Genomic DNA, 11,763 nt, shown 5'->3' with positions numbered 1-11,763 from the left:
TTACTATTTAAGCCTCTGTATGAAAGCTAAAAGCTTGATGGCCTTATAAGGCTAATAGGAAGAAAAAAAAAAAAAGACAGAGAATAAATAGGAATTGCCCGTAACACAGGAGATGAGGGGATCATAAGAGACGTCCCTTATCTATTGGACACCGCGTATAATCAGCTTGGTCTAGATCTCTGCTCGGCTGGTGAGCCGACCTACCCTAGTGTTTCCAGGACTACAACGGGAATAGTCACCTTTTAATCGTATTATTCCCGGACCCTGAATGCCCTCGTAGTCGGATGCTCGGCCAAACATTACGCGGCCCAGGTCTTGGCTCATAATCGCCAAGACTAGCCACGCAATGCGAAGATCGTTCCGAATGCGAGGATCTCCACGATTCGTGAAACGGAAAACACGGCCTGATCAGACTTTTTTTTCTTGTTGTACATCACACCAAATTTAGAAACAGGTCTTGATATATTTTGAAAAATTTGTATCGAATTCATGGACTCATTGTAGTTAATAGGTATTGTTACAAGAAAATGGTATCATGTCTCTTGTGGTACAGTCATTCCCACCCCTACTCCTAAAAAAGTTTCCCTAATTGCGCCTGGTTGGATGGACAATTGTCTGTAACCATACCAAAGACGCCACGCTTCCCAATGAATGAGAGTGTCCGTCCCGTACCAGCCAGTGACGATGAGTGAGTGTGAAACAACCAGCGCAGTGTTATGTTGCTTTGGCGTGATTAGGCGGTCATGCTATAGTGCGTGCTGGTGATGCTGCAGAGCAGGGTTTCTTTGTTCTTGTTCGTATGTGCTCGTACAGCTGACACTTCAATCCTTGCCCAACATTGCCCGGGCGAGATCAGCCAGAGAAGGGCCGCCAAAGAGGAACTGGCTTGAATGGCGGCCACAGTAGGTGACATTGTTTACTGGCTGGGGGGCGGCCTTGAACCAAGAGCGGGAAGCTTTGGTCGTGGAAGATGCCGTAGATTGGGTCGAGAATTCGCTGGAGTATGAGTTTGTTCGTTGCTGGAATAGCTTTGTTAGTGGGGTCCAGGCTACTTCTAAGTTCAGTGTCACATACCTTGGACTCCATGAGGGGAATTGGCTCAGTGCTTCGTCCACGCTGCTCCTCAGAAGAGGTTCTGGTGCGAGAGGATCCGAAAGCCATTGTGATGTTTGTAAAGTTGAAGAGTTGTATGTGGTGTATAGTTGAAGTAATTCCTCGACTGTCTTAGTCTGCTGAGTATGTGTATCGTCTATGAACCTTCAAGGTACTGTTCAAGGCACTCCTGCAATCTAAAAGATGTTCAAGGAGAGTTTGTCTGTTTATGAAGGAACTGATTGATGATGATGAGGATAAGATAGAATCGTCAAGGGGGGGAAGACTTCCTTAAATAAAAGTTCTTGTCAACAATGCTTCTGCGGCTGATCTACCCCAAGCTGTACCAAGACCACGCCAACCCTAGTTGCTACGTAGCAGATGCCGCCCTATGGAGCGACGCTAAAATGCCTGTAGTAAGACGAAGGCTTGGCTAGCTTGGCTGTTCTTGGGTATGACGTGCCGGTTTGGATAGCTTATGGATTCCGCGGGGTCCAATTGAAGATACGATGCGACCTTGTGGCTCACCTTTGACATTGATCGCCGTGCAGGTAGCCATTCAGGTGTTAACAAGGAGTCAGTGCTGAGTACGAGTGATACGGTAAATATTACGATAGGGTCAATCGGAAAGTCGTAAGATAAAGGGAGTCAGACACTGCCGTGATACAGTTATTCGGCATTTATTGTGATGAGCAGTAAATAACTCAACCGTAGGCAAGTCCCTTACTTTTGCTCATCCCTTGCTGGTTCCCCTTATCTCTTCTCCCCTCACTTCCCATCGGAATTCCAATGACAACCTGTGGAGCCCACAGACGGCACTGGTCGGCCGAGATGCTGACATAACCCCGGACCGTCATCCGCCGGGTGGAGACCGGTTTCCCCATAGTCGGAAGCACCGAAGCATCGGCACCGTTTATCCTGTCCGCCAAGAGAGAAATCAAGAACCTCGTGACCATGTCTCCACCAAAACTCCATTTCCAGAAGCTCGCTAGAAGGAATTCCATGCATGTAAGATTGACGGTCTTGGTAATGATTCGCCCATCCGTATCAGATAATGTCGAGATAAGATCAAGGTCTGTCACACCGAACCCGGGCGTTCTCTCAGCCTTGGGCCAAGAGAATAAACTATTGCTTGGCGGGGGGCTTCTCATATCTCCGATGCAACCTCACTCTGGCTTGGTGAAGTCATGGGGAATCATCATGAGATACGCGGCTTGGGATCTCGTTGGTCAATTGAGCATTGGCATTTTTAGCGTGTGCATTATTTCGCTGCCTGATGGCTTTGGGGGTAGATTGTCATAGCAAGCATTTCAGGGTTCCACGTCAGATGCTTAATCGTACAAGCAACTCATTCAGATCTGCACATTGGCTGACTTGGTTGAACACGTACGCAGCAGCTGTTAGCAACTTCACTTGATGTCAGCCTTAGTATCCCTACCTAGTCAAAAGTGGCTTGCCCCAAGCTCAATTTCGCCAAATAAACTCAATTATCCTACGAACCTTTGTGTCGGTACGCAACAAGCAATCAAGAGTCCAGCGGCTCAAAATAGCTATGCGAGAACTTTCTCTAACCGAGAGATAGTGTAGGAACGTTGCATCGCGGCGTCTTCCACCACTGAGAACCTTAAACAAAAGACACGGTCTAGATCGCAGGGCAGACTGACGAGCTGCAGCCACATAAGCCCAAGCTCTTATTTTTAGTGAAATTATGGCAAGGGATGACGATGTGGCCTTGAGCTGAAAGCCACAGTTGCAAGTGTCAAACGGTACTTTCCAGCGAGGAGGTTATGATCCGATTGACCTTGCTTTATCAGGTTGGTACCCTTTGATTGACGGGTTCTAGACCCTGCGATGACTCTTCTCCAGGGACCGAGCAGCGATGAGCTCTTAGACCGTTGCATCGTTTGCTCTAACGGCCACGCCGTCAATTACGTCGACAGTTGCATCTCACAATGGTAGCATCTGCTTCATAGACAAGAGCTAAAGAAACCCTCATCAGTCTCTACCAAGAAGCGTTCATCACCTTGGCAAACTCTTCTCTGGAACTAAGGTGCCGCTCGATCCTTGGCTCTCATCTCTTATTGACAACTTTTTGCCTCTTGGGGTATTCACGGCAATTTTGAGATCAAGGTTTCGGCCCATGATCCATCCCGACTTCGTACCTGCCTATATCAGCCCTATCTTGGATTAAACCATATATTTAATGGCTTATTTATTGAGAGTTGATATTGGTTACAGGAAAAACAGAGTCTATTCTGCCTGAAAGAGGGAAAAAGCTAATGTGTTATTTTGACCGAGTGGCTTGGATCCCCTACGTAAGGGTGATTATATATTTGCCGATTGAATGAATTCTTGGGTGCTGGGAATCTCAGATCTTCGGGACGTGCTGAGAGGTGGATATTATTACGGCCCATCTAGTTTAATCTTGGTACTTTTGTGGTACGATTTTCTTTTCTCTTTGTCATTCAGTGGAGTAGCTAGTTCTCTCGTCATTGAACATATGAGCAGGCCTCATCTGAATAGCACCGAAGGGAACTTCCGTGAGGTAAGCATCACAATTGTTGCTAGTACGAGGCTTTGTTATTGGTACATTATGGTATTATCCAGGCCAATGCAAGTGTCTTGTGGTTTCTCCTGGAACTAGATGAGTGGAGATATCTTGCTAGCTCTAGGATGAAACTTATGAATGATGTGGGCAATGAACAAGAAGTCACTGCCAGATATGAGCCTTTGGACTAGAACTTATCACATACTGTAACTTAGTGTATGACTGGCGCTGGAGCTGCACCGAAAGTTTGGATGGTCGTGGGTAAATTCTTCGTAGTAATCGAACAGCCATGGAAAAGTCACCGCTTGGGTTGTACTCTGGCGAGTTCTACTGGCTGAACCATTCAGTGTCTTGATTACCATCAGAGAGCATATCGTTCCAGGAAATGTCTGCCACTGTCCAACGTAAGACTCGTCATGATAGGAGTACAAGGTCTGTTCCTTTCCGGGTATTTCCTCATAACCCTGTGAGGAAACCAGACATCGAACCAGTGAGCGATCCAGTTGACATAAATTTCTAGTATGCTTGAGGTGAATATGCCAACAGAGTTTGAACTGAGATATGACAGAGCTGATGAGCTTTATTATTGGCTACTCCAGTTGCTTGCCTCTGAAGTCTGTCGTTACACAACGCTCCGGAAGTGGACCTAAACCTGCATCTTGAGAAAGGAGACCACATTCGGATACAGACCGCCTGAGGAGGCCTCGGGGAGCAAGAAAACATACGACTTTAGAAGAGGGTGCTAAAATAAACTTGGTAAAGAGTCCCCTAAGCTTAGGCTAAGTTACCTAAGTCTTTTTGTTATTTAGGATTAAGGTCCTGAGTTTTCTTTCTTCCCCCAGGGAGGATGTCATTGGGAGTGGATGAGAAGATCTTTTTGCAGACGAGCTGAGTTGTCTATCTACAAGTGTTCGTATCAATTTACATGTGATTGACTGTGCAATCGATACGACGTTGTGAGATAATTCGCCCGTATTGACCAGAAGCACTGTGACATACGAATACACCATGTGAGAATCATTCATCGTAAATTTGACTACATAGTGTTGTCGATAGCATGAACAGTCAAAATATACTCGATTATAGATTCTGGCAATTTGTACTACTGAAGTCAAGCGAACTGTTGACATCGGCGGCTTGTTCTAAAAGGAAGTCATTTTATCCCTAGAATTACAAGCTTAAAACTTGCTGGTGTTTTGATTCAAACATGGCTAGTTTCTGTCTGCGTCCAACTGATAGCGGTTTTGCTGAGGTGGCAAGACTTTTGGTGAGTGACAGGAGTGCACTCCCAATAATACAACTCATCATAGGATTGGCTTCAACTACCCATGGTTATCTATTTCAGAAAATATCAAAGGCTCGCTATAAGACTGAAATGCGCACCATGTTACATCTGTTACTTGCTATGGCTAGTAGAATTCGCATGAAAGCCAGTTGCTCCTGGTGGATATTGGACGGCAAGTTTGTACTACTTGCTACACTGGTTCTTCTATAACTCGTACAAACTTGATGAAACATTCGAGGTACCTATTGCTGTACACGCTGATGGGTACAGTACTGGTTCTCCCTGAGTCGTCGTTCGTAGCTTCTTTTCTATTCAGAGCTGTAGACTAAACCAAACTGTTATTAAACTTTGATAACATCACTCATGTGCTTCTTGGATATGGGTATTTCTTTTCAGGAGACCTGGCCCTCACACTAGAGCGATGCAGCTTTGAGCAACCTCGAGGGGGCTATGCATTCCCCAGATTGGCACTCGCGAGTCATATCTGTCAAAACAAATGAGACATATTTCAGCGAATAAAGGCCACTACGGACCATCAAAACCTCAGATGACTTGTAACACTTTCTCGCCGAGTTCCATATACAACTGATAGTTTCGACAGAATCAGACTCAAGCTTCAAACACACCATAGCGAGCTCCTATGATATACTGACACAAGACAACCGTTACAAGTCTCACAGATTTAGCCCAGTGGAAATCAGAAATTGAGATTCAGTCACTCCAGTAACAGCTATAGAAGTATAAGTAAGAATATGGTATTTGAGCAAACCTTCAAGTCTCAATGACCTTAAAAGACAAGGTAACTCCCTGCTACATCATTCCAGGTAACTAATCAAGATGAGTTCTCGTGACATCTGAAATAAATACATAAATGGTATAAGAGGACTGACTATCTTGACGCCAGTTAGTTAGTTGAAGGGTAAGAACCCACTTGTCGGCCTCGATCAATAGATTCAGCACTGGTGTAAAGATTTGAAAGGGTTTGGATATCAATTGAAATGCAGGAAACTCCACAGTATACCATCAAACAGCATCTACCTACAGTATCAAGTATTATCTGGGGGGACCTTCCAAGTCATCATACTCCAACTCTAGGTCACCATCTACCCTAAGCTGTAGACTGAACGAACCGCGTTGGCTGAGTGTCATCATCCTTAGGCTTAGGGTATGTCTTCTTGTCAATTGCTGCATACCCTTGTGAGAACTTATCCAACATGCTGGCAATCCACCTCTGTTCTTGCCCAGTAGCGAACTCATACACGATCCGTATGGCGAACCCAATTCGATATGGCCCCATAGTGCCTTGTCCCACAGATTCTACCGACCGCAAAATCTGTTCAATGAAGTACCGGATGGATATCTCCGAGTTAGCTCGCGGTGTCCTGCACTCGACCAGTGTCTCTTCTAGAATGAGCATACTTGCCCAGTACCCCATGAGTAAGGACCCGGCTGCTGCCGACTTGTGTTCCAGCACTGTCTCGAACAGCGAATTCGCCGGGTCGGTTGGCAGAACCTCGACCGGTCGTGGAAACTCAAGCGCGTCGAAATCGTCGAACCATCGCGCCAATCTCGCATGTTCCACGGTGGCTAGGTGGGCCAAGGCGGAGATTTTGTCAGGCTCGACAAACATGCCAGCCTTGTTAGCTTCTCTCAGAAGATAAGCCCCATGCAAAATAGGCGTGAGCTGGGCCAGGTTTGCTAGGAAGCCATCACCGATGCGGATGTGCTCAATCGGGGCGTCAGGAGCATAGATGAGACGTCTACCGCCATCAGACGTGACATGCCTCCATGCTGGCCTCGACAGGAACAATTGGTCCTTTCCGGGATAGAACATATCGCTTATAGTCTGGCATGGGACCGTGTTAGTGGTGACCCCGCTAGGGTAACATTGTCAAAGCTGTTGCAAAGGGACGAAAGATCCACTCAAGGTGAAGGGCTAGGATGGCAAGTCCACTTGGACTGGATGGGTGATATGTGAGATGCTATATCGCGCCATCTCAATGCAGCAATGCAGAGTAACCCTGCTGGTGACGAAATAGAGACAGGATCCAACGCATTGTGCTCCCCAAAAAGCGATTGGTTCTTACTGGAAGACATTCGCAAGGCTCTGTCACTTGACCTCGAGATAATGCGAGTTTCTTATCCTTTGTTTTGTTCCTGTAGTCAAGGAGAAACGTGGGACATACAAGAATACCACGGCATGAGAGCAGCATAGCTGCGTCCCAGCCCTCAGCGTGAGCTTCTGGTCCTCGCTGCTCCATTAGAGTTCCAATGCCTTTGGCATGTTGAATCCAGGTATCTGGGACTGTTGTCCCAGCAAACAGCTATGGGGCGTAAGCTTTGGAAAAAGGAATATTGGTGGCAGGAATACCTCAAAGTAGCATAAGAGTATAGCAGCGCATAGGGTCTCAGATGCCTTCCACTCTGTGGAGTGTTGCAGAGCGGCCTGTAGCTCATTGAGTGCCAAGCCATATATGGTTCTGCTTTTGGCGACCAGGTCGGCATTGGAGCTTGCTTTGCCAGTCAGATGTAGAGCAAAAGAACAGATAGCCCCGTCGAGCAGAGCCCGCTTTCCTAGACGATCAATGTTCAACCATGATAAGAGTATAAAGACATCGGTAGACCGGGTGTAGTTAGTGGACGACTCTATCATGTTGAGTAGCAGTGGCCCTCTTGGCAACTCCAGCCTCAGCAGGGTTGGTGAGGGCCCAACCAGAGACCATGTTTCTGAGTCTGATGTAGCGATATCAGAGCCCGTTGTACTGGAAGAAGAACTAGTCGACACTTGTTCGCTTTTGCCCTGTCGCCTGCCGCGTTGACGAATCTGATGCTTCTCATCGACAAACTTCAGGCCACGAGAATAACCTGGACACTCTGCTCCATACTTGATGCAGTTGCCGCAGGACGGCTTGAGGGTATCACATTTGACCTTCCTGGTTCTGCAAAGTCGGCATCCAGTGCTCCTCGGAACACCAACCATGACAAGGTTAATCAAGGGCTCACCGCCGGTTCTTAACTAATCATCTGTGCCGCTATCGGGGTCGGATCAGATCGACATGAACCCCCAGCGGTTTAACTTCCCGAAGCGGCCGGCGACGTTGAGGGGATTGTGATGAGTATGCTTGTGCTGGCGGGGAAGAGAGATGATTTGCGCTGTCGGATCGGCCCTTTAGAGAGCATCCGTCTTCGTGGGGTTTCTCTGTCGTGCTATCAAGGATGTAGTTATGTATGTACAGTAAGGATTCTTCTGAGGCAGTGTGTGCTATTGTAGAGTTTTAAGTTAATAAACAAGGGATTCAGCGCTACCTCTTCCTCTTCCTCTATATGGAAATCAGCCCCAGAACAGCTACTACGCCTCTCGCAAATCTGACAAGGCGGATCACGCACAGTACTGCTACTTTGAAGGGGTCATGTAGTATCGACGTCTAGTCTATTCAGCCTGTCACGAATGGATTTGTTCAGAAATCTGGAGAAACTGTGATCGAATTCCACCAGGACCACTTAACAAGCTGGCCCGAGACTTGGTGGTGTTGCATTCAATCAATCTTTGTTGTCAATGTCGATCATTTGATGTATCTGTAACATGTCGTCGGCCTCCCTCTGAGAAAGCTCAGTTAGGACAACTTCACCGAAATTGGAGAATAGACAATGGCGGCCAACCAGCCCACGGGGATAGTGGACTATGTACAGCATTCTCCGGCAATTAGCTGCGGGAATTACTCTGTTGTAACAACGCTAGGAGGTTTTCAGAGACCCCTGGAAGATATCCAAGTCGTACTGAGAACTGAAATGAATTCATATCCCTGTGTAATCTATCTGAACATAGGGGAACGGCGCCAATCTCAACGCAGTTGGCCGCTGTGGCCCATGAGCTGAGACGCTGTTACGTGCTCCCAGTAATTAAATCGCGGATGATGAGAGATTGATCTGCATTACCCAAGCAGTTTCGCTTTTCTTTGGAGTACCGAAGAACGGTTCGCATATTAGCCTGTGCGTATGTATTGGATTGCGTCTATCGAGCTAGAGACGTCGAATGAGGAGACGAGCACTTTAATGAGTTTTAGATTAATGCAACAGCCAAGCTAGTTGTCTAAATTGTTGGTCGAACCTGGAATCTAGTCGGTCCAGACGGGCCATAGGGTTGTTGAACGGCAAAGGCGGGAGTTTGCTTTGATGGTTAATTGAGTTGAGGCTGATTTAAAAAAGTAAACAGCCACGACAGCCAGAGAAAGGAGCCTCACAAGTTACGGTGGCAAACTGAGCAACATATTTAGTATAAACTCTGCTTTGGGGACTATACTCAGTTTCTCCCACAAAGCAACTGCTCGTAAGGCTTAAAGCAGTGGTGTAATGGGATGTGCACAACAACCTCGGCAGCCAAGACCCCAACAACACACATTTGGCTTGTTGCAGAGCCGAGATTTGGGTTCATCTCAGTTCTTTCTATCTCTGGTCAATGGAGATCTATATAGTATGACTTGCTTCTGCTCCATGAGGCGCAGTTTCTATAGCATGGTTCAATATACAGCAATAAGCATGATGAAGCAATCTAAAATAGTTATCGCCAGAATTTAATGTGCCTGTCTCAGAATGTATATTGAGACCCCAGCCTACGAGCTTGTTTCAACCCTGGAAATGTCCAGGATGTCTCCTCCATTGTCATTCTCAACCTACCCCAGACCCGTAAATTGAGTCAGACAAAGAAAGACCGGAATGTAAGTGACGGTGTTTTGTCGGTGAGGACAATCCATGATCAGGTTTCTCGTCAGTAATAATTTCTCTGTTAAAGTTTTGTGCTTTCGGTATTCATTCCCTTTCTGCAACAAGATGGACATGCTAGAAACCTGATCCTTTCCAAGTTCTGACGGGCTTTCTTGGCTTAGTAGTAATTCTGTACACATCCATCAAGCAAAATTACACGCACAATTACTAAAGTTACTCAGTGGGTACGCGATTGACGACCTGCGGACCCATTCTAAAAATACGCGGATAACTACTATTCTTGCGTACTTGGAAGAGGCGAGGAGACTGGAGTACCACATCATGCTGTCATGGAAAATTCCAGTACCATGCGTGAGCTGTTGTTATGACAGGAGAAGCAATGCCAGGGAGAATACCTATGCCATGTAAGGGTCAGCAATTGTGGTGAGCTGAAAGAGACTCCATGGCAGCAAGAGTCAAGCATAGGAATGTCTCTCAGGGTCAAAGTGATAGAAGATGGTGTCGGCTTGTAAAACATGCCTTTTCAAATCCCCTCCTATCAGAAGTCGAGGGCTCGTCTACGATTTCATCGTGCATGAGATGGGCCTCTGTTTTTTTTTTCCCCCTTCGAGATCCACTGAATTCGCGTCTTCGGCCCATAGGGGGTCTTTTTGAGTGTCCCGCTGTGGCCGTTGAAAGTACTGGACCAGTTGGACTTATCGGATGTTTTGATGTCAGATCCCACGCATCCTGCAGAAGCTACTGCAGACTGCAAGCCATGAGACACTTCTCTCTGCCGACATCGAGCCAACGGCCTCAATCGTGTGCCAGAGAAATCCCAGAAGTGCGGGTACTTGAAAAGAATGGCTGCGGCTGAAGGAATAATTGGTGTTTTCGTATCTTGCAGGGCGAACAATAAGAGTTGAGTTGCAGAAAGTTGGCCGAGTTAAAACAAGTTCATTCAGCAGCTGGGTGGGTTCACACACACATCTCGACTGCGTAGTCTTGTTTACTGAAATATTGAGATATTTGTTTCCTCCTTGGAAACGGCGAGTCATTGTCAGATTGATTACATATTTGTTAATATCGCCAGAATAGCTTCAGGAGGTGTTGGTTATGTATGTTAAACACAACGCCAAGCGATACCAGACTGTTTGGTTCGATCTAACGTTTAGCCGCTATCAATTGTCCGGCTCAAAAGTCACATCCTGAAAGAACCAGCCGAAAAAAGCCATGACCCTTTCCAGACGAGACACACACAAGCGCGAACCCCTAAAGGAGCTAAAGCGTGAAAATCAATCGTATCTCAATGTTGATCCTCTCAACGTCTATGATGCCCATTGGTGATTGGCACGTCTGACGTGGATCAGTTACTAAGCCAGGCTTATCCCCTGAATGTCCCTTGCTTTGATCCAATTCATGGATGTGTATGTATGTCTTGTACAGTACAGTACTGTACACGCAAGTATTTTGTGCAGCGGCCGGAAAACGTTCATACCCCTGAGTATGTATCCCGTCCGTAGTCGCTGTCTTGACCCCGAAATCCGTTTCGGTCTCCTAGTTTGAGACGGCAGCAGACATAGGACCGCCGACAAGCGACGACGGGACGGAAAAGAAATAAATTCAGGGACTTCATCTCAAGCACCAATATAGCCTCGCACAGAGACAGCACCAATGTTTGAGCCCTTCCCGGTCCCGTCAGCTGGTCACTGGGCAATGCAGCAGAGGAAGCACAGGCAAAAGCCATCAAACTAACACGGACAGGAGTTTGTTCCTGGATCAATGCTCTCTGCCTCTCTCGCGCCAGCCTAGAAAGCACAACAGAACAGAGCGAGCAAGAGATGAGAGACTCTCGACGTGGTCACTCTACCGAACCAGGCTCCCTGCTAGCTCAGTGCAGCGGTGACCAATGGTGAACGTACTGGCACTTCTGGCATTGACAAGACCCGCTCAAGTCTCCTGGGAGTTGTGGGATTTTCACTTGGGGAATCCCTGGGATGGCTCCACGAGCACCTCGTGTTTAGGACGAGTGCGGGTGCATGAGAGGCATGTGTGAATATCGACCATCTCGAGATGCCAACAGCAACCAGACCAGACCAGACCAGACCAGACGGACGGAGAGAATTGGCTTACGACG

The 11,763-nt window shown here is 47.1% G+C and overlaps 2 protein-coding genes across 2 annotated transcripts; both read right to left on the bottom strand.

Annotated features, from left to right (window-relative positions):
• Positions 1 to 821: 821 nt before the first annotated feature.
• Positions 822 to 1,161, bottom strand: FSUBG_6506 (uncharacterized protein; the record flags this gene model as incomplete). The annotated part of the gene is made up of 2 exons (XM_036684712.1): positions 822 to 1,019; positions 1,075 to 1,161. 2 exons carry the CDS (start codon positions 1,159 to 1,161, stop codon positions 822 to 824), a joined length of 285 nt encoding a protein of 94 aa, XP_036537941.1.
• Positions 1,162 to 6,033: 4,872 nt separating this feature from the next.
• FSUBG_6505 (uncharacterized protein) lies at positions 6,034 to 7,905 on the bottom strand (the record flags this gene model as incomplete). Its single annotated transcript, XM_036684711.1, has 3 exons — positions 6,034 to 6,771; positions 7,013 to 7,249; positions 7,297 to 7,905. The coding sequence occupies 3 exons, from the start codon at positions 7,903 to 7,905 to the stop codon at positions 6,034 to 6,036; spliced, it is 1,584 nt and encodes a 527-aa protein (XP_036537940.1).
• Positions 7,906 to 11,763: the final 3,858 nt, after the last annotated feature.

The sequence above is a fragment of the Fusarium subglutinans genome (assembly GCF_013396075.1).
Source record: "Fusarium subglutinans strain NRRL 66333 chromosome Unknown NRRL66333_c0000068, whole genome shotgun sequence".
NCBI lineage: Eukaryota > Fungi > Ascomycota > Sordariomycetes > Hypocreales > Nectriaceae > Fusarium > Fusarium subglutinans.
This window is presented reverse-complemented; position numbering and strand designations above follow the sequence as displayed.